General features: G+C 40.7%; 1 protein-coding gene across 1 annotated transcript in view; it reads right to left on the bottom strand.

The window, feature by feature from the left end:
- Positions 1-24,007, bottom strand: part of COL24A1 (collagen type XXIV alpha 1 chain) — a 417,206-nt gene that overhangs the window by 267,047 nt on the left and 126,152 nt on the right. The window contains exon 5 of the mRNA XM_082265511.1: positions 13,978-14,031. Within this exon, the coding sequence (XP_082121637.1) occupies positions 13,978-14,031 (54 nt within the window). The remainder of the gene's footprint in view (positions 1-13,977; positions 14,032-24,007) is intronic.

Genomic DNA, 24,007 nt, shown 5'->3' with positions numbered 1-24,007 from the left:
CCACCAACAGGCTTGGAACAAATTTGTCTGCCTAGGATAGGATAAGATCCACCTCCTTCTGGACTGACTGACTCTTGATGAGTCCCTGATGATTGATATAAGCCACAGCCGTGGCATTGTAGGATTTACCCTGACAGGGAAACCCTGAACTCTGGGCTTCCAGTACTTTAATGCCTGCCAAACTGCTCAGATTTACAGGATATTGATGGGAAGATTCCTTTCTACCCAAGACCACTTTCCCAGGGGCTTCCTTCAAAACCACTCCCAAACCGGAGAGACTGGCATCTGTAGTCAATACCTTCCAGACTACTGGAAGAAATTATTTCCCTCTTTCCAAATTTCTGGTCATAAACCACCAACTTAGACTCTGATCTACCCTCGGTACCAGAGACATGCACCAATCTAAGGCCTGGATAATTCTGCTCCAGGCTGACAGAATGTTGTTCTGTAAAGGTCTGGCATGGAATTGAGCATAGGGAACTGCTTCGAGTGAGGACACCATCCTCCCTAATAACCTCATGCAAAGATGTACAGGAGGATACTTTTTCCTTCTTACAGACCGAACCAGATCCTTCAGGTCTACGACCTTTCTTGATGGCAAGAATACATTTGCCTGTACATATATTATCTGCTCCAAGAGGGAATGTAAGGGAAAAGCCTGAGGACCTTGAGAAGGGTGCAATGAGCCTAAAGAGGAAAAAGAGACTTCAGACATCTCTAAGGGAGGTAATTTAAATCCAGACCGGACCATTTCAGTAACAGACTGAATTAACAATCTGTGGGATTGGGAGGCCGAGAATGACTCCTCAGATCCTGACTCCCTAGAAGTGGAAACCTCATCTTGATCTTCTACAGGGTCATTTACAGCTACTTCTTCCACATCCTCTGCCCAATCTTGAACTAAAACAGGGGAGGGCTCAGGTGAGGGGGATCTATCACATTTCCTCCCTCATTGTGATGCTGCAATCATGCCAGCAATTTTACCCTCAAGGCTGGCTAATGCTGATGCCAAATCGTCCTTAGTGACGTAGGCTGAGACAGAAGCACTGGATGCTGCTACTATGCCTGACAACCATAATGGCTCAGATTGTCTAGGCGCCTCTAGCCCTTCAGGGGAGGTAAACACCAAGGATCTTCTTATTCTGACGGTAGCACCATAGTGCCCCTTCCAGTTGTGCCCTCCCCCCCACTCCTCTTTCGAGAGGACATTGCTCTAGGCAAGAAAACTTGAGGTACTAACTTTAGTGTACTCAAGGCTTGTGCCAAGCTATACAGCTTATCACACACAGCACTGATTATCCCAAAGTAACAGAACCTGTCTGTGCCTGTAAACATGCACCCACAGTGACTCACGCACCCAGGTGCTGCTGCCTGCATCCCCGCCAGCCTCTAACTGAAGCTTGCACACTGGGAACACTTCCTTAAAAGTCGCGATGTTTACGCTTGTTACTGCGCATATGCAACATGCTATGTGCATGCCAATCACATCATGACACTCCCCTCCCAGCTCCACGTGCATGTTTGTGCCTGTAAATAGCAATTATTCACGTGCGCGTATGATCCTTCGCCACAAGAATGCCACCAAGGGCGCTCCCTGACCTGGAGCCACAAAGGGGATGAATGCGCAGGGGCTTGTGCGCCTAGGCGAAAACCTGCCCGCCAAACAATAAGGGGTTAGAGCAGAATGTTTAAGCCAACAAGGTGCGCCTTGTCACAGCTGATATTCCTACTGTTTTAGGTGAACAACATAGGGTGAGAGCAAAATGTTTATCCAAAACAAGGTATGCTTTGCCTTAGCTGACACACCTACTAACTACGGTGGAGACCTAGACACGGCACTCGGTATCTGTTATTTTAAAGGGGACAGTGCAAAAAAATATTTTTTACAAATATTTTTAAAGTTGACTTTTCCATTCCTGCCGCAGGATTCTACTTAAAACAAGAACCGAATCTTCACCCATCACGGCGGCTTTCTGTCACTTGCCGAAGGACTGGGTCCTCTTGTTTTGAGAGGCCACTCCCTTGGACCTGTAGAGCTCTCTGCAGGAACGCCTTTGGGGTCGGTTTTTACCAAGGGTCTGGGTCTCAGGGCCCAGTGCCTAAAAAGGTCACATTACAGGCAAAACCTCGTTTCTCCTTTACTGAGGCTCAGGTACCATCCTTTTAGTCTTCCACATTCAGATGGATCTGATTGCTAATCCCCTTTGATTCAAAGATCTTGATCAGGGTTTGTAGCATAATCTTCTTTCTTCTTCTTCTTTAAAAAAAAATATAAAAACATGGAGCAATTCTCCAATCATTGACCATTACCTTTAAGACACTGGCGAAAAAACTTCCTGTATAGGAGGGGTTATATAGAGGGGGACAACATATTTAGAAAAAAACTACATTTTGCTAATCTGCTGTGCCACCAGGGTACCTTTACAATAAAACAAGATTTTATTACCACATCAACAAGGTTTATGTGTTCAGGAAAAGTCCTTGTTATTTTTACTTTTTTTTTAAGTAATGTGTTATCTGAGCAAACTTTACAAAAAGGATTTCTAGGAATAAACTGAAAGGCAGAATTCATTCCAAATTCCTTTACTGCTGTTGCTTATTCTGCACTCTGTAATCATAAAACCACTACTAATACAAAATTCCAGCTCTTTACACACAACAGTCTTCACAGCTTGTTTCACTTATAATCATCAAATTACTAACTGCTCTTTGAGTGCAAAAAAAAAAAAAGAGAAAAAAAGATTTTATATATATATATATATATATATATATATATATATATATATATATATATATATATATACAGTATATATATAGCGGGATGATACTTTGTGGCATTTGCGTAGTAATGGCTTTCTTCTGGACTCGACCATGCAACCCATTTTTCTTCAAGTGCCTCCTTATTGTGCATCATGAAACAGCCACACCACATGTTTTCAGACAGTCCTGTATTTCACCTGAAGTTATTTGTGGGTTTTTCTTTGCACCCCGAACAATTTTCCTGGCAGTTGTGGCTGAAATTTTAGTTGGTCTACCTGACCGTGCTTTGGTTTCAAGAGAACCCCTCATTTTCTACTTCTTGATTAGAGTTTGAACACTGCTGACTGGCATTCTCAATTTCTTGGATATCTTTTTATATCGGGAATAATAAACCAATGCGCTAACCAATAGGAGAGTGGATAACAGGTGTAAAAAAAAAAAAAAATGTGCACTAAAAACATAATAGCAGCCAATTTTTACAGTGTCACCACTTGCAATAATAAAGTCTAAGAAATATAAATATCAATATATATGTAAAATCAGTACTAAAAATACACAGATATAAGTGGATCAAAATGATATGGTAATGGTGCATAAAATCAATACAAATAAGTGAATAAATAGATCATAGAAATGTCCATAAAATGTGCATGTATTATGTAAAAAGTATATCAATATAAAACTATACTGAAATTAAAGTGACTAGTGCTCCAAAAATGAAATTCATCCAAAAGTGTGGAAAGAAAAGTACTAATTTAAACAATCGTTTGAGAATGCATTCATAGTAGGCTAAATGGTTAAAAAAACAGTGATATGATTCAATATAATTCATACAAAAGAATGAGGATCATTAAAATAAAGTTCAATGCAGGAAGTCCATGTGATTGTGCAGAGGAGACAAATATATATTCGGTGGTAATCCAAAAACGTGATGTCAATCAATCACAGTGTCACCGATGTGAAACAATCCAAACAGAGAATCGAACACTGAGTGCAGAGGCTGCTCACCTCAATATAGGCAAAATAAAGCATTTCACACTTGGCTTTCATAGTAAACTTGTTTCTCCTTTTTTTACCTACAGGTAAGCTGCCCTTTTTAGGAGATAATCCAGTGCGTAGCAGCCAGTGACATCACCTGCACATGTGGTCTGAAGGTCTGACGGCATACTCATACTCTGTGCCGTGGCTGTGACTCCTGCACACATGTGCGGGAATGACGTCATTGCGGCTCAGCCATTCAAGCGGCTGGAGCCTGCGAACCTGGAAGGAAGACCAGGTGAAGATGGAAGCCCTGTTATCGGTGACACCGCACCGCTGGAGGGTTTTGTTTTAAGGTAAGTCTCTCATAGTGTGCTAGTATGCGATGCATTCTAGCACATTATGACATTATCTTGCAGGGGGGCTAGCCTTTCCCCCCCCCCCCCCCCAAAAAAATGTAAAAATCAAAATTTTTTAACATTTTTGGTCAATTTGTTTTCTGCTACCTATGTTTGGTAAAAAAAAATCACAATAAGCGTATTTTGATTGGTTTGCGCAAAAGTTATTGCGTTTACTAACTAAGGGAAAGATTTCGGTCATTTTTGGTGTTTTTTTTTTAACAAGTAATGGCGGCGATCTGCGATTTTTTTTTTTGCAGGACTGCGACATTGCGGCGCACAGATCGAACCCTTGACTGACATTTTTGACACTTTTGGGGGTACCAGTGACATTACTACAGTAATCAGTGCTATAAATATGCACTGTTACTGTAAAAATGACACTGACAGGGAAGGGGTTAATTTTTATTGGAGAGGAAGGGGTTAATGTATGCCTGGTGCTGTTCTCGGACTTAGAGCCGGCGGACAGTTGCAGCATCAGCCATAGGTGAGTATATATGATATCTTTTTTTAGTTTCCCGCACTTTTTCTTTAACCTCCTTAGCGGTAATCCCGAGCGTGACTCGGGGTTGATTTTTCATATCAGTCTGATCACGGTCTGATCACTTCCTAGTTCCGTTCCCTGCAGCAGCAATGCTGCATGGGAGCGGAACTAGGGAGGGAAATTAAAAAAAAAAAAACGTTGCACAAAACACATTTTATATTGTATATATATATATATATATATATATGCATATATATATATATATATAAATATGCGCATATATATATATATATATATATATATATATATATATATACCGGTATATATATATATATATATATGCATATATATGTATATATGTGTATATATATATATGCACACACACATATATCTATATATAATATATAATGCATGAATTATAATCTAATCAATATAATTTTATTATATATATTATATATTAAATAATAAAATAATATTATTGATTCGATTATAATTCATGCGTTTGTGTTTCAAATTTATCACATCTGGGATGTCTACTAGAGTCTTATTTTGGTCAGGTTTAAGTCAGTAATTACTAAGAATTGTAGGCCTATAATACATAACGCCAAATTTCCATGAAAAGAATTGTACCGCTTTTGGTATGTAATTCCTGACATAATCATACCGCCAGGGAGGTTAAGCTTTTGAGCCTGTCTAGTAGTAGTTATTTCATCACATTCAACTAGACTTGTTCTGTAACGCTAAAGACATTTTGTAGCTCATCCATGCCACTTTTTTAGTTATAATGTGTGAGGAAAATACCCCAGCATTTATATCAAAAAAGTTAGCACCGACACCTTGAACCAATTAACATGGAAAGGCAGATGTAATTTTCTAAGGACAGGATGCAATGTGTGAAAATTATGGAACCACCCTGTACTAGTTACATAATCCCATCCTTGGTGATAGAGAGGGGTACAGATGTTAAAATAGCATTATATGTGGAAGACAGATGGTGTGGAAGGCCCCCACCCCTGTTTAATGATGGTTGTTTTGGTTTGACCTAGATGGCCTTTTTCATGCCTCTTTAGGAAACGTTGTCCTTTCTGTCCAAAATGTAAACCTCACTGTCCTCAAAAGAATGTTCCTTTTACTTAGGGAGTAGGAAAACTGCTCAGCCTTGGCCTGTAGAACGTGCCATCCCATGTTGGGTTGTTCATTTGTAGAGAGGTTGTTTAATCTCCCCAGTATATAGGTCATTACAATACTCACACTACACTGCATATACCTAGCTTATGTTTGGGTGTTGCAGGGCTTAAAAGGCACAGGGGTGCAATGTTTGTTATACAGTGGGTACGAAAAGTATTCAGACCCCCTTAAATTTTTCACTCTTTGTTATATTGCAGCCATTTGCTAAAATCATTTAAGTTCATTCTTCTTCCTCATGAATGTACACATAGCACCCCATACTGACAGAAAAACACAGAATTGTTGACATTGTTGCAGATTTATTAAAAAAGAAAAACTGAAATATCACATGGTCCTAAGTATTCAGACCCTTTGCTCAGTATTTAGTAGAAGCCCCCTTTTGATCTAATACAGCCAGGAGTCTTTTTGGGAAAGTTGCAACAAGTCTTTCACACCTGGATTTGGGGATCCTCTGCCTTTCCTCCTTGCAGATCCTCTCCAGTTCTGTCAGGTTGGATGGTAAACGTTGGTGGACAGCCATTTTTAGGTCTCTCCAGAGATGCTCAATTGGGTTTAAGTCAGGGCTCTGGCTGGGCCATTCAAGAAAAGTCACGGAGTTGTTGTGAAGCCACTCCTTCGTTATTTTAGCTGTGTGCTTAGGGTCATTGTCTTGTTGGAAGGTAAACCTTCGGCCCAGTCTGAGGTCCAGAGCACTCTGGAGAAGGTTTTTGTCCAGGATATCCCTGTACTTGGCCGCATTCATCTTTCCCTCGATTGCAACCAGTCGTCCTGTCCCTGCAGCTCTAGGAAGGGTTCTGGTCGTCCCAAACGTCTTCCATTTGAGGATTATGGAGGCCACTGTGCTCTTAGGAACCTTAAGTGCAGCAGAAATCTTTTTGTAGCCTTGGCCAGATCTGTGCCTTGCCACAATTCTGTCTCTGAGCTCTTCAGGCAGTTCCTTTGACCTCATGATTCTCATTTGCTCTGACATGCATTGTGATCTGGAAGGTCTTATATAGACAGGTGTGTGGCTTTCCTAATCAAGTCCAATCAGTATAATCAAACACAGCTGGACTCAAATGAAGGTGTAGAACCATCTCAAGGATGATCAGAAGAAATGGAAAACACCTGAGGGTCTGAATACTTAGGACCATGTGATATTTCAGTTTTTCTTTTCTAATAAATCTGCAACAATGTCAACAATTCTGTGTTTTTCCGTCAATATGGGGAGCTGTGTGTACATTCATGAGGAAGAAGAATGAACTTAAATGATTTTAGCAAATGGCTGCAATATAACAAAGAGTGAAAAATTTAAGGGGGTCTGAATACTTTTCGTACCCACTGTAGATCCTTTGGAGTTTTGATGGCATTGCAGCTGCATGAAGGAATGACTATATTACTTTGTGTTCTGCATCTCCCTTCTGTTTGATGGTTCTGTGTGTTTGCTTGACTTCCACGGATGTCCATGGTGACTGGATCAAGGTGTTACCTATGTGGATATACATGCTGGATGTGTTTGGTTGGTCTTCCAAGCCCACATGGTCCAGCTCACCAGGCAGCTGTCACCTGTAACGGGCCAATCATTTGTGGCCAAGGCATTCCCCGCCCCCCATATCGGTATGTATACATGCCACATTTATACGTGCGATTGCGGAGCAGGGAATTCTGCATCCGACCATGCCCTAGCTCGTCCCTAATGCTGGAGTATTTTTTGACGCTCATTAGAACTGAAGAAGTGGCTTGGATGTGCTACCAATTGTCTTTAACATTGCATTACTACTAGATATACCATGACCTGGATATCTAGGCCACCCCTAATGGTAGAGTATTTTCCTGATGCTCATTAGAACTGAGAAAGTGGCTTGGACAAGCTACCAAACTTCTTCAATGTTGCAGAACAAGTCCAGGTGATTACAACTAACTTCTACTAGATATACTATGACTTGGATAAATGAGATCCTTCACAGACATGTGAGCATGCTTTATTGTAGAGCATTTTCTGGCAGGTTTGCAGAGTCAAGGCACGCGCAAAGAGTTTAGACAACCGCACGATCCCCTATATCTGACAGTTTAGGGATGAACCTGACAGCGCCCCAGTAAAGTGCTTCACACTTTGCTAAGCAGTAATTCCAGCCAAAGCTCATGATCCCATAGTAAAGATAAGGTAAGTGGAAAGAGTTTAATCGCATTACATAGGAGAATAGTTCTCATACTGAAACAGCTGTTTTATCTCGCACAGGAAGACTTCATTTAAAGTTATATTTCTATCTTGGTGTACTTAAAAAACCCTTTTGTATTAGGATCTGTGAGCTGAGAGCTTTGATACGGCTGTTTAACACATGCTCGGCTTATTATTACAAGCACATGCGACACATTGCTCTCCAATAGCCAGACAACACAATTACTTAACTTCAAAGCTTTTGACTGTGACTGGCTGCAATTCAGTGAATGAAATGAAGACATATGTCTAAGAAACCACAACAAAGTCGCTGTCTGTTTCCACCTTGGATCGTGTCTTACGAACCAGCACTTTTCAGTGTGGTAGAAAGAATGAGAGAGGAGCCCTTATTTAATAACTGATTGGCCCCCAATATAATAGTAATCACCCTCTTTATATCTTAAAAAATGTACTGTACTTTCTCCTTCTGAAAATGTTGTATGCCTGGCTCTCATGTTGATCATTAGGATTCACATCTTGGTGGTCCAATGAACCAAAACAATCAAAACCGGTGGACTCAGGACTTGAGACCTGCACATACACTATATTTCAGGTCTCTTACTTACTAGACTCACTAAGCAGCAAAACCATACAACCAGTATGACAGTCAGGCTATTAGCATTTTTGAAAGGGATCTAGAATGACAAAATACATATGTCCCCCATAACAATTTCATTTTATGACACATTTTTTTCATTATGAATAATTTGGCCCAATTCATTTAAAATTCTGAAAATTTACCACTAAAAGAAGCCCAAAAAGGACAATAAAAAAGGATTAGTAAGTAATTTATAGAGCTGCATGATTCTGGATAAAATAAGAATCCAAATTTATTTGCTTAGAATAAAGATCATGATTCTTGGCGTAACATCATCTTTTACATTATACAATAAAAAATTGGGCTAATTTTACTGTTTAGTTTTTTTTTTCCAATTCATTAAAGTGTATTTTTTCCCATAAAATTGCTTTTAAAAGACTGCTGCGCAAATACAGTGTGACAAAATATTGCAATGTCCGTTATTTTATTCTCTAGGGTCTCTGCCAAAAAAATAAATATAATTGTAGCACCCTACAGGTAGGTGCTAGGTAAAAGTATAGTGGGCCTTGGCTGCCTAACAGCAGGGCCATGATTTCAGCTGGCTGTCATGTCTCCCAGGTGTGTCTGCTGAGAGGGGAGTCTCCCCACTGGCTCCATGAGAGGATTCTCATTGGGCAGTGGAGGAAACCCAATCAGAGACACACTGAGGCCTGTATCTACCCAAGAAGGCAGATTCTGCCGCAGAGGATTCTGGGAGTGGGTATACGTTTTGAGGGAACGCATGACGCAGCGTCTTTGGCGGGAAGCAGAGTCCCAGGAGGGAGAGTACCTGGGTGGCTGCCTGGGAATCCAGAGAGTGCCTAGTTGAGCTGCAGGGGGGATACGGTGTACCGAAGACCAGTGGAGGAAGAGGGGTTCAGTTTCAAGAAAGCCTGCCAAGGTCGTTAGTACTGTGAACTACTCCTAGGGGTCTGCCAAGTGTAGAGGGGACCACTCCAGAGAAGGTTCCAGGGATCCAGGAGTCAGCTAGCTGTAAAGGGGGTGCCTAGTCAGAGGACCCTGAAGTGTTAGAGGGGGTGTCTAGTCAGAGGACCCTTAAGTGGTAGAGGAGGTACCTAGTCAGAGGACCCTGAAGTGTAAAAGGGGGCACCAGTGGTTGGGCCCTGAAGAGTCAGTGTACAGTGTGCAGTGTTAAGAGTTGCAGCAGCACAAGTAAAGACAAGGAGCTACCTCAGTCAGTGAAGGGCTGAGGGAGCTGTTCAGTGACTTTTGAGCTAAATCGAGTGTCAGGAGTCAAGTGTTCTACAGTCCTGGATCTTCTAAGTTAACAAACAAGTTAAAGTCAAAGTTCTAGCACTATTCAGCAAGTCAGTATCCTTAAGCGCCAGGAAGCATTGGCCAGCATTCAGCTGGCGTTAAGACAGGCCAACTGGCATTTTTTTGTACAGTGTCCCAGTTAAGCCTAGAAGAGCCAGAGGAGTATCCCACTCATTCCCTTCTCCCATCCCCAATATACAATAAACAAAACAAACCAAAGATGCCAGAATGGTCATTGTGTCAGTTCTCACACCTGGGTTCACAACTTAAATGTGTTGGAAGTGTTACCGGTTCTGATGGCAGACCCACCTCAGGCCCAAGGCCTGGAAACATTGCTACATAATGTTTGGGGGTTCTAAGTAATTTTCTAGCAAAAAATAATGATTTTTAACTTGTAAGCAATGTGTTAGAAAAAGGCTTAGTCTTTAGTAGTTTAACTGCCCTCAATTGCAAACTGTAGTTCATCCCTTTGATCTAAAAGACCCAAATGATACAATGTTTCATTTTATCTCAGAGCTGAGCAAAATTGATAAACATTTGCTGGCTGCCTTTTTTTTTGACAGCTCTCAGCTCTGAGCAGAGAAAGGCTCTGCACTGTTACATGAATTGTGGAAAAGCCGAATTAAAATGGTGAGGGGGAGTTGAATCAAGATCGTGATTATTTTTAACAATTAATCGTGCAGCTCTAGTAATTTGTTAGCATTATCCTGAAACTGCTGTTGCTGAACTAGCATACTGACCTAGTGGCTTCAGTACTTCCCAAGTCGCTGACTCAGAATAAGTATCCAAATAAAGCATTTTAACTTCACTTGCTGCATACTTGTTTTAGGTCAGTGATTCAGGAAGTACTGAAGCCATAGACCATCAGGAAACTTGCATTTTCAGAAAGAGGTCAACGGTTAAAGTCTCCATATTTCCCTCACTACAGGTTTACTTTAACCTAAGCCTAAAGATGGCCATAGAGAGATTGAATTTCGGCTGCTTCCTGCTGAATCGGCCAAAATGCGATCCATGGGTTGCCTTGCCGGCAACACCTAACTTCTAAATTTGAAGGAACTGGGTGAAAAAAATGTTGGCCAAAAAGTGATTGTTCTGTAATGTTGAAGACATTTTGTAGCTGCTCCAAGCCATTTTATGGAGAAGCTATGAAACGTCTTCGACATTACAGAACAAGTCCAGTTTAACGTGTCAGAAACTGATGATGGAAAGACCTCGTTTTTAATTGGGATTCCAATTCATCCCTAAGGTGTTCAGTAAGGTTGAGGTCACGGCATGTTGAGTACTTTCACATCAAACAATGTCCATAAAGAGCTGGATTTGTGCACATGGACATAGTCATTCTGGAACAGAAAAGGGCTTTCCCCAAAAGGTTACCGCAAGGTTGGAAATAAAAACTTGCCTAAAATATCTTTGTATGCTGTACCATCAAGAGTACCCTTTCCTGGAAACATCTGAACTCAAAGATTTGGAGTGGTGCCCTTCCACCTTTGGCCAGGTATTGTAAATGATTGGTATTTGTTGATTTGCTATGAGTTGTTCTACTGTGCTTATCATCACTGCTACCTGTACTACCAAAATAACCCCAAATTTGTAAGCTGAGGAAGTGCAGTGTGAGGGTCCAAAATATTTAGGCAAGCCCTTGCACAACAAAACTATAACCCCAATTCCAAAAAAGTTGGAACACTGTGTAAACTGGAGTTATTTGCAAAACTCATAAACCCATATTTTATTCACAATAGGAAATAGAAAACATATCAAAAATGTAAACTGTAAAGAACCATTGTGAGAAAAAAAATATGGTAATTTTGAATATGGTGACCAACAACACAACTTAAAAAAGTTGGGCAGGGCAACAAAGTAAGTTTTACTAACAAGGAAGAGCTGGAAGAACATTTTGCAACAGGTCAGTAACATGATTGGGTATAAAAAGTGCATCTTAGAGAGTCAAAGTGTCTCAGAAGTAAAGATAGGCAGAGGTTCACCAATCTGTGAAAAGCTGAGTCTAAAAATTGTTGAACAATTTCAGAATAATGATCCTCAACAAAAAAATTGCAAAGACTTTAAATATATAATTGTCTACAGTACATTATATCACCAAAATATTCAAAGAAGCTGGAGAAATCTCTGTGCACAAGGGACAAAGCTAAAAAGCAATATTGGATGCCCTGATCGTTGGGCTCTCAGACAGCACTGCATTAAAAAGAGGCATGATTCTGTGATGGACATGACTGCATGGACTCAGGAATATTTACAAAAAGCCCTGTCTGTGAACACAGTTTGCTGTGCCATTCAAAAATGTAAGGTAAAGCTCTACTATGCAAAGAAGAAGCCATATCTGAACATGATCCAGAAATGCGGCTGTCTTTTCTGGGCCAAAGCTCATTCAAAATGGTCTGTTGCAAAGTGGAAAACTGTTCTGTGGTCAAACTAACAGAAATTTGACATTCTTTTTGGCTACCATGGGAGCAGCATCCTCCAAACCAGTTATCAGCACTCAGTTCAAAAGCCTGCTTCTGTGAGGGCATGAGGGTGTATTAGTGAGTATGGAATAGGCAGCTTGTACATCTGGAAAGGCACCATCAATGCTGAAAGATATATCCAGGTTTTAGAGTAGCATATGCTTCCATTCAGATTACATCTTTTTCAGCGAAGGCCTTGTATATTTCAGCAGGGCAATCCTAAAACCACATACTGCATCTATGACAACAGCATGGCTTTGTAGTAGATTAGGAGTCCAAGTGCTTTACTGGCTTTCCTGCAGTCCAGACCTTTTACTATTTGAAATGATGTGGCGCATCTTGAAGTAAGAAATACAAAAAAGAAGATCCAGGACTGTTGAGCAATTAGAATCCTATATCAGGCAATAATGGGACAACATTCCTCTCGCAAAACTCCAACAACTGGTCTCCTCATTCCTCAGATGTTTACAGTGTGTTGTTAAAAGTGGAGATGCTACACTGTGGTAAACATGGCCCTGTTCCAACTTTTTTGACATGTGTTGCTGCCATCAATTTCAAAATGACCTTAATTTTTTTTAAATGGTAAATTTTCTTAGTTTAAACATTTGATATGTTTTTTTTATTTTCTAATGCGCAAATAATATGAGATTATGAGTTTATGAGGTCCGCAAATCATTGCATTTCGGTTTTTATGTAGATTTTACATAACTTTTTTGGAATTGGGGTTGTGGTAAATCTTACTGATTTGACAGGTCCAGTGTGTGGCTTAAACAGACATATATTAGTGTGATAAAATAATTTAAAATAGAGAATGCATTTACTGAAATGGGAATTTAGAGAACTAAGGATCAGAAGATAATAGTTTTTGATAAACATTATTTCATTTTTTTAGATACAATTATGTTTTACAATATTTCATTTTTTACATACAACCTATTTTGTAACTAAATATGTTACAGAATGTATCACGACATTTCAGGGTACAGACAATGCTGGGCTTTCTGATAGGAAAAGGAAGCACTACCAGCATATTTACAGGCAGAAGATGTATATCTGAATGCTATTAGGCATGAGGAAGGAGGAAAGGTGTTACTTTCTAGGAAATGCAGACTTATGAATGATCTGATCTCTCCTGTCTATTTACAGCAAACCGATGCTCTCGCCTAGAGCCTGCCACCTGCTGGCTGCATGTGGTAAATATAAAATAATCATGTGCAATATTTCATATTTAGCTGAATAAAAAGTAACAATGTTGTAGTCATAGATAATACTTAAAAAAAAACAAAAGGTGATTCTTAAAAAAATACACATTTTCTAGGCTCATGTACCAGGAGACTTTTCTTTTTATCCTTTTTTTTTTAAGTAAACACACTTAGCGGCATACTGAATGTATTAGGTAAGGTGAACTTCTTCCAGCGTGTGAAAGCTTGGGGGCTTCTTGACAGTTTTCCCCGATATCATCACCTTTTTACTTGGCAGTGTTTGAGAAAACACAAAACTTTCTTGCTTTGAAACTCTTTTCCAATGTAATTTAGTTATTATCTTACAATGTGGAAAAAAACCTCCCCTCTAGCATTGAAGTTACAGTCTTATGATTTAGAAGCATCATGTGAAATTGCAACAGCTTGTTGTGCATCTGTTGTATGAGATCCACTTACTTTTGGACCAGGTGGGCCAGGTAGTCCAGGATTGCCATGAGGTCCAACCATTCCCTGCAAGACAAAATCCAGAATTAAAGTCAAAATAAAGTACTTAAAAATGAATGCCTTTTTTGCGGGATTGTGATATTTTTGTTAAAAATACAGTTTTGCTCTTCCTTTGTAAAATTCAACTACAGGCAGATATAAAAGACAATTTAAAGCAGCTGTGTGCTTATTGCGGGTCCATTCACGCATACATGAAAGCTTGTGCATTTACATAAATCCCCATGCACACAATGTGTTAAAAAAACGAGCTGCAAAGCCACTATCAGCACCAGGAAAAAGTGGCTGTAAAAACATGCTTTTAGTAGCTTTTTGCATTGGCGTTAATGCGCGTTTAGTCACATTGGATTTTTGCAGCATTTCTCTTCCTCTATTCAAAATCAATGGTTCTCTATGAGAGCCATCTTAACTGATCCGAATTTCAAACCATTGATTTGAATAGAAGTCGCATCCACCCCCATCCAGGGGAACATGCTGGCATGTTCCCCTGTTATATCCTTTATATAGATCTCCACATATAGCCACTTCCGAGATACATGATTGATTCCTTTCATATATAGAAATTCTATACATAAAATACACCTAATCTTAAATAAGGAAAACATTCCTATCGGAACTCCTACTATCCTTTAGTAAAATTACTTCAATATTCGCGAAATACATACATCTGAACCTCTCTCCTGTTATTGTTTCTACGGCACTATGTATTTTCGGTTTGTTACTAATTTAGTTATTATTGGATCACCGAGAATGTTGATTGGAATTATCCAACTGTTGTACCCTTTTCTAATGTGTACTTTGTTCAATAAAACTTTTTGGAAGAAGTCGCATCCAAGCGGCAATGCGGTACGACTTGTGCTCTAAAGGATCTTGAAGGGGAACCCCACGCCAAAATTAAAAAAAAAAAACAGGTGGGTCCTTTAAGTCTGGTATGGATCTTGAAAGGGAACCCCACGTTCTGGTATGGATTTTGAGAGGAACCCCCACGCCAGAAAAAAGAAATGGCATGGAGTTTCCCCCTTCCCCCCAAAATCCATAACAGACCTATCCGAAGATTCAGCCTGACAGGTCAGGAAAGGGGAGGAGGACGTGGAAGCTACCCCTCCAAACCATACCAGGCCACATGCACTCAACATGGGGGGGTGCATGCTTTGGAGCATGAGGGGCTCTGCGCATCCAACCCCAAAGCACCTTGTCCCCATATGGATGGGGACAAGGGCCTCATCCCAACAACCCTTGGAGGTGGTTGTGGGGGTCTGCAGGCAGGGGGCTTATCAGAATCTGGAAGCCCCCTTTAACAAGGGACCCCCCATGCCTGGGGGAGGGGAGCCCTTGCTTGTCCCCCCACTTTCCTGACCTCTCTGGCAGCATGCTTGGATAAGGTTCTGGTATGGATTTTGGGGGGGCCATGGCTTTTTTTTTTTAGGCATGGGGGTTTCCCTCCAATTCTATACCAGACCAAAGGGTCTGCTATGGAGTTGGGAGGGTGAGCTAATGCTGTTTTTTTTTTTTTTTTTGTTTTTTTGGCGTGGCGTTTTCCTTAAAGATCCTCAGAGCACAAGTCGCACCACAAGTCGGATCATCATGATCCAACTTGGATGCGACTTTCATTCAAATCAATGGGCTCTCATAGGGAACCATGACATGTCGAAAAAAAAAAAAAAAAAAAGCATTTGACGCGGCTTAATGCTGTTTTTAGCATTAAGCTGCATTTAACAGCCTTTAGCAACATCAGATGTTTTTACAGCCGGTCCTCAGAACGCGCTGGCCCTGGGTTTTTTTTAAAACGCTTGCCCTGAATGTACCTGAAATGTACATGAAACTGAATTTTATGATTAATGCTCTGCAATACTATTCAGAATTATATTATGGTAAAAGGCATCAAATTGAGTTTGCAGGACCATAGAGACTTTTATATTCATATCGCACCGACACATACTGTGGTGCTATACACAGGACATTCTCATTGGCTTACAAGCTAAAGCCCCTACATCTATCACATGTGCACAATAGGGACAGTTTGACCAAACTACTTGCTTTTGGCATGTAGAAGAAAATTTTAGCAGCTCAGAAAACGCACGCAAACACTGGCAAAACACACATCTATGCAGATGACAAGCAATTAAAAAAAAAGGCAGGAGCACTGGTCTGTTTGCCCCTGGGTTAAGAGACATCTAAATTAAAGTATAACTAAAGGCAAAACTTTTTTTTTAGTTTTGGACCGAGTAGAGAGGGATTAGAAGCCCTGTCAGTTTTTATTGCTGTCTGTGCCCCCCCCCCCTTAGGGAGATTCCCCCTTTCTATTTGTCCTGTTTACCATTATTATTGAAAGTGAAAGTAAAAGAAAATTCAGAATTTTGGGTTGTACCCAGAAAAGTAATAGAGGGGAAATCTTCCAATGGAGAGTGTTGTGGTGACCTGGGGGACCTGGGGGTCCCCAAGGAATTGCCTTATTTTCCAAGGATTTTCTCCCACTTCCTGTTTGGCTATGGACAGGAAGTGAAGGAATATCTCTGCAATGCGACACATATGGTGAAAAAAAAAGGGGTTATAATCCTCCTGTACTCTATCCAAAATTAAAAAAGAAAGTTTTGTCCATAGTTCTACTTTAACACTACCCAGTGACCACATCAATGAAAGAAGTGACTGCATCATATGAACAGCTGCAAGAATTTGACAAAGAAGGCCGTTCCATCTTTTACACTACAGCAATGCACAAGATGACTAGTTATATGAACAATAATCGTTATAGGTGTGACAAAAACTACTGTTTAAAGAGAAATTTACTAAGCACTGCACCACGTTAAATGTGACCACTTCTGTTACTATTAAAATCTTCCACTCAGAGAGACAGCCTATAGAAAAGAATTATATGATCATTGATTATTGATTATTATATAGTTTCAGATTTTAATTGTTTGAGAGCTTTTAAAAAAAGGAATGCTGCTGATACAGAGAGGTAAAAGGATAGCCTGCCCTGAACTGGTGTTTTGGTTGTAGAAAGCTGCCAGTGGACTACTTCACCAACTCACTTCTCTTTTGGGGTCACCTTCAGTTATAGGGGTTGATTTACTAAAGGCAAATAAACTGCAATTTTAAAACTACAGTTGGACTCTGCAAATGCAGTTGATCCAGAGCTTAGTAAATTAGGTAAAGCTTTACTTTGCAAAGAAAACCCAATCACATGCAAGGGGGAAAAAAACTGCATTTTAGTTTGTATGTGATTGGATGATGAAAGTCAGCAGAGCTTCTGCTCATTTACTAAGCTCTGGAGCAACTGCTCTTGCAATTTTGCAAAGTGCACAGTCTATTTGCCTTTAGTAAATTAACCCCATAGTGTCTCGCTCCTCTAAAAAAAGAAGATTCTCCACCCCACTGCTGCAATTATTGCAGTAAAAAGTTACACAATTTCAGGCCACAAGGCACTACCTCATAAAGCAGTGGTTCTCATAAACTGGTCCATGGCCCTGCACTGGGCCACAGTCTTCCTCCTGCAGGGCCCTGGCTTTCTGTCTGCTCTGGCAGCTTCTGATAGACTTTTAGGCCCCTTTCACACACTGGGCAGCCATCAGGGAGGGACAGCCCATGCATATGTAGGGGGCCCAGGCGTCCCAAGGGGCCTGGCCGACCAGGCCCAACCAACGAGATTGAGTTGTTGCTGCTGTAGTAACTAGCAATTGCTAAAGCAGGATGGCCGCAGAGTAAGCCAATGCAGTCGAAGGGATGTCTCTTACTGAATTGGGGTGTCTCTTTGCTCGATGGAAATTTATTTTTGCAGGATTGGGCTGTCTCTTTGCTGAATATATGGAGATGTCTCTTTGCTGGAGTGGATTCATTTACATATATTAAGATGTAAGAATGTTCAAACTAAAGTAGGTGCACTGAAGGACTCGGTGGGATGGCTAGTGGGCGGAGTGGCGAGACGGCCCTGAGGAATGTTGGTTGTCAGGCCCGGAGGGGCCCAGGTCCAAAGCTGTGTAAGGGGCCCCAAAATTTCTGATGGCTTCCCTGTTCACACATACGGTCCGTTCAGTTCATCAGTTCAGTCACGTCAAAATGTATCAGTTTTTCGTCTGTTTTTCATCGATTTTTCATCCGTTTTTCATCCGTTTTTCGTCAGTTGTCATCCGTTTTTCATCAGTTATCATCCGTTTTTCATCAGTTGTTATCTGTTTTTCATCCATTGTCATCCGTTTTTCATCCGTTGTCATCCGTTTTCATCCGTTTTTCATCCGTTGTCATCCGTTTTTCGTCCAATCCGTTTTTTTGACGGATGAAAAATAGGGCATTTGTCCGTTCAAAAAAACAGACATTGACGGAAGCGGATGAAAACGGATGTTAACTCATGATCATCCGTTGTCATCTGTTTTTACATAGAGATACATTGATGTCCGTTTTTCATCCGTCAACGGATGGATGAAAAACAGACAAATGGACAGCATGTGTGAAAGGGGCCTTACTGTTAGGCTCCCTTCACACCTGAGCATATCATTTTCAGGCATTTTTTAAGCTGTTTTTTGCAGATGTTTGGCATCTAACAAAAAAAGCTTGCAATCTGCGAAAAAAGAAGCTCATGTACTTTTTTGAGCTTCAGGCGTTTTGCTTCAGGCGACAAAACGCTCATATGTGAACAGGGGCCATTGAAATAAATGGGATTTTTCTTGTTGGGCGTTTTGAGACTTCAGAGATGAGCGTTTTAAGAGCTGAAAAATGCTCAGGTGTGAACAGGGCCTTAGAGCAGATGGAGGCTGCTCAGCAGGAGTGCGCTGTCCTGTACTTACTTTCATATTCTCCCCCTGGGGCTTGTTATCTATATCTATTGCTGGAGCTGCACACTGCCCCGCATCCTGAAAACTTTTTTCTGCTGTCTTCCAGGCTCAGTGCTGCCCCAGTGGCCGCCTTTCTTTCATTGATACCAAGATTGAAATTGTTGTTGCAATTGTGTATCTATTCTGTTTGGTGTGTTCATTTATGAAGCAAGTCACTGTACAAAAATGTTTGATACAGTGTGTGCTACCCCAACATTTGATGTTCCTAATATGTGCCTGCTGTACCATGTACTTGTGTAAAAAAGCATCCTGTTCTCTTTGTAATGCTTCCTTTGTGTTCCTGCCAGTCCCTCTGCTTTCTATTACAAACTGCCTACAACAGGCATGTGAGCATATCCATCCCAGTGTGGTCAGTTTTGTTCTTTGCATTCTAATTGGGAGCACAGTCTGCCTGTACTCCAATGGTCAGACTTGTGCTGACAGGTCCCCTTGCACACCTCTTCACAAGAAAGATCACTGTACTGCTGTTTCTCTGCCACCTGCTGACACACCCCCTGTGGTCTCCACCCTCACCCCTCTAAAGCTGGCCATACACAGAGTAAAATTTTGATCCATGTGTACCCACTGTGGTTGAACAGAAGTCGACTCACCGATCAACTTCTGTTCAACCATCCTGCTGGTATTGTCTCTCTCGATCAGTGCTGCAGGCTATAGCCAGATGCTGGTAAGGCTCATTGCAATCCGGCAAATCAATCAGAAAGAAAATGATTCACTGCACTCTAAGCTGCATCATTTTTTTTATTCATTAATTTTCATTTATTCATTCATTTTCATTTTTGATGTGTTTTATTGAAAATCCGTGCTACAATGCAAGTAATAATAGGTGCTGAAGCAGCATAGAGTGCAGTCATCCCTTCTCAGAATGATTTATAGGTGTGGCTTTAACATGTATTTGCAATTGCATGCATTTTAAACCTCTGTTTAAACCTTGGTAGTTGAAACTGTTTTTTTGCTGGCTAGCTTGGAATTGTGTTAAGAAGTTTTTGTATTTTGTTTTTGGTGATCTGAGCAGATGCTAATTGGTGCTCACTAGATATCCCAATGATGTTGAAGATCATGCGAATGGGATTTTCCATGTAACCACACTGATAAACCATTTCTACCCAACTATAAATGCTTTTCATATGTAATGCGTATAAGCCTGTTGGGGTACAGACAGGAGTGAAGGAAGCGGGTGTCATTCCAGGGTGTTTGGTGTGTTTCCTGGTTTGTGGAGGGCAGGAGGGGGCACTCAATGAACTGAGGAATGGGATGAGTCAATCAGAACAATGCAAAATATAGATTAAGACTGAGGACTGGGGAGCATGATGTGGAGAGAGTGGAGAGAGTGGGGGAAGGGGGTTAAGGCCAATAGTCGGTGTAGTGGAATGCAGGATGTGGTTGTCAGTCTAGGAGTGTAGTATTGGTTGTCAGAGTACAAGTATTATATGAGCAGGTGGTCATGTTGCATAATGCTGGCTGCCTGAATGAAGAGGAAGACTATACACAATATGTGTTTTATTTAACAAACTAATATACAGGGCCGGCCCTTCCATGGGTCCCACTGGGTCCATTGGACCCAGGCAGCACTTTGAGAGGGGCAGCAAATTGATGTCAAAGATTTTTTTTTCCCAGCAGTTTTGTGTGTCATCAGTTTGCGACGCATTACGGGCGGAATTTCCCTATCTCATACTGCCGCCCGTAGTGCAAACTGAGGCGTATGAGGAGGCGGAGGGTGTGCGCAATGACATCAGACATTCAAAAACTAAATAATACTGGAGTTTGTAGTTTGGAATTAAATATAATGGGATGTCATACAATTGGGCATGTAGACAATGTGCTGTTACATATAAATCTGACTTCCTGATAAATTTAATTTTAGTTTTAATTATCGTGATATAAAATAAAATTGTGTGGGCCTTTTGGTGGGCATGATTTTTTTTTTTTTTGAGGGGGCAGCTTTTCATTATTGGACCCAGGCAGCACAATGTCTTGGGCCAGCCCTGCAAATACAGTGCCTTGCGAAAGTATTTGGCCCCCTTGAACTTTGCAACCATTTGCCACATTTCAGGCTTCAAACATAAAGATATAAAACTAATTTTTTTTGAAGAATCAACAACAAGTGGGACACAATCATGAAATGGAATATTTCAAACTTTTTTAACAAATAAAAAACTGAAAAATTGGGCGTGCAAAATTATTCAGCCCCCTTAAGTTAATACTTTGTAGCGCCACCTTTTGCTGTGATTACAGCTGTAAGTTGCTTGGGGTATGTCTCTATCAGACATAAAAACATTAAAAAAGGTTTATGTTTGTCATCGGTACTACAGATCTTTCATGAAAGCTTTTGTGTACTATACGTTTTAACAAGCCTTACCAGTTGCCTATTACATTTCAGATGTGGCTGGAAAACATACACATCTATAGGGTATCTTCCAAAAAGTTCTAGAAACTAGATGAGAGCAGCAAGTGGGAACAAGTCATGACCTCTGCACTGCCCATTCCCTCATAAAACTCTCATAACTGTCACTTCAGAAGATTGATGTTATTTACTGCTGTGACAGGTTTTATACCTCATTATCATCTTCTGTACAATGCCTTGATGTACAAGATCAGTAACATACCACAGGTATGGCATTGCAAAAGAATAATGATTATACAGGAATCCAGCAGAGATCAGCAGGCATTGCTGCTAAAAAAAAGTTGGAAACTACAGCTTTCCAGCATCACAGACCAACAATAAATTGTGGGTTTGCAAAATTACCAAGATGAAATTTATGGAAGAGCTCACAGCAACCTTGAAAAACATGGTTCTACTGGTTAGACTCTACTTACACTAGTCATACACTGATCGAAATTAGGCCAGTTCAGCAGGGGGTCATCATGCTCTGAACCAAGACTCCAAACCTGATAATACTGTTACATAGATCAAAACTGGTCTGGTTTAGCAGAGACTGGCCAAGTTTCGATCAGGTCCAGCTGTCAGAATGAAATGTCCCGGGTGGAGGGCCCTAATTCTTTATCCAGGGTGGGGGGCCTAATTCTTAATCCACCTCGTTTGTATGAAGGAATCAGGTTTTTTTATTCCAGGTCCTGGCTGAATGAAAAAATGTACTAAATGTCTACAGCCAGCTTTAAGTTTGCACTGAACACCAAACTAAAAAGTGGCTTTTATACTGAACACCAAAGCAGAGTGAGGTTTGCTTTAAACACCACTGCAGAGTAAAGCCTCGTACACACGCGTCAAAAATTGGTAGGGAATTTTCGTCCAACGACCGATCTGCCGATTTTCGGCTTGTTAGTATGATGCTTCTGACAACCGACGCCGACTTTTCGGCCGAAAAAAATCTGGTGTGCATGCTATAAAATTTTTGTCTGCCGTCAAAACACGGCCGATTTTCATGCAGTCAGTACAGATTTCGACAGGGAAAAATCTAATGAGCAAGTCTGGGCATGCTCAGAGAAGAAAGAACACAAAGAAAGCAAACCAACACATGACATCACTTCTGAAGTAGATTTTTGTTGGGCGAGAAAATTTGTGTGCAGTCTAGGCACATTCCAACCAACAAAACACAACTCCGGACAAAAGTCGGACGATCGGTCGGCCGATAATCGTTGCGTGTGTACGAGGCATTAATGTCTATGGCCAGCCTTAAGTTTGCACTGATCACTAAACCAAAAAGTGGCTTTTATACTGAACACCAAAGCAGAGTGAGGTTTGCTTTAAACACCACTGCAGAGTAAGTCTTGCACTGAATGCAATCGAATGCTCCAAGATATTTTGGGGTTCCCCAGGATTTGAATTTTTTTCAAGGGTTCCCCCAGGGTAAAAAGCTTGAGAATGGCTGCTTTCAAGTGATTTTGTTCCTGTCATGAATTATAATTAAATTCTATATTTGCTTTCACTTGACATATTTGGCATGCAGTGCATAGAACAGGTATTGTGGAAGCACTGCAGGTCTTGGTGTAGAGCCCCAAGCAGTTTGCATATAATTACCCAACAATTTTAAACAAGGCACTGCTTCCTCTTCCCCTCCAGCTAGGTTTGGCACTTGGCAGTACACCTTTAAAAGTCAGAACTTGCATTCCCCGCTCGTCACTGGCACATATGCAAATGCTTTTTGATTCTAAACAGATAGTTGGCTGGGCTTGAATGGCCTTGTCTCCTTAAATAACCCAAAATACAACCTGGAGTTTAGCCATTTTAATTGCTGAAGCAAAACCACTTAAATATGTTCAACTGCAAAACAATCAATAGGAATGGCATCTGGTCATAAGGGATGACAATAAGAATCAGGCAGTTTTTTAACAATGTTTCATGCATTGTTTCTTGGTTCAGCTGGCCAAAGAGAGAAGCTTCTACAGCTCACCACTGCCATAAATTATAGTCATGAGTGAGGAAACAGTACAGTAGCAGGAGGATGTTTTGGACCCAACCCTCTTTCCACACAATTGTGTATGCTCAGTACTACAGTACTGTTCCAATTAAGCAGTAACATTTTTGCTGCCTATGCCTTTATGTAATTTTAAAGCTGCATTTAGAACACCTGTTTCAAAGCTAAGCCTTTTTTTTACTTTGTATAAAATAAAATAAAAAAATGCATAAGCATAGGTTACCGTAATGAAAACAGCATGTCAAAAAGATTGGATATATTGCCATTACACTCAAACACTCTCTCCTACCCAAGAGTTTTCAATGGCCAAGACTTTTGAGTGCGGTTAATCTCAGATTACTACAATATGGTGGCCCTAACATGCGACCTGTTCCTGAAACATGAATAAAACGCTTTACTGGGAAACAAATTTAGGCAACAAACTTTATTATGCAACATGGCAAACCATATGGGGTAGGGTTGGCTATACCAAGAGAATGCCTTCAACATGATCTATAATCCAGAACGTACAGTATCTCACAAAAGTGAGTACACCCCTCACATTTTTGTAAATATTTTATTATATCTTTTCATGTGAAGACTGAAAAAATGACACTTTGCTACAGCTGTATAACAGTGTAAATTTGCTGTCCCCTCCAAATAACCCAACAAACAGCCAATAATGTCTAAACCACCACCAACAAAAGTGAGTACACCCCTAAGTGACAATGTCCAAATTGGGCCCAATTAGCCATTTCCCCTCCCCAGTGTCATGTGACTCGTTAGTTTTACAATGTCTCAGGT

Source organism: Pelophylax lessonae, assembly GCF_965119305.1.
Source record: "Pelophylax lessonae genome assembly, chromosome: 8".
NCBI classification, from domain to species: domain Eukaryota; kingdom Metazoa; phylum Chordata; class Amphibia; order Anura; family Ranidae; genus Pelophylax; species Pelophylax lessonae.
The sequence above is the reverse complement of the archived record's forward strand: the minus strand, read 5'-3'. Positions and strand labels throughout refer to the sequence as shown.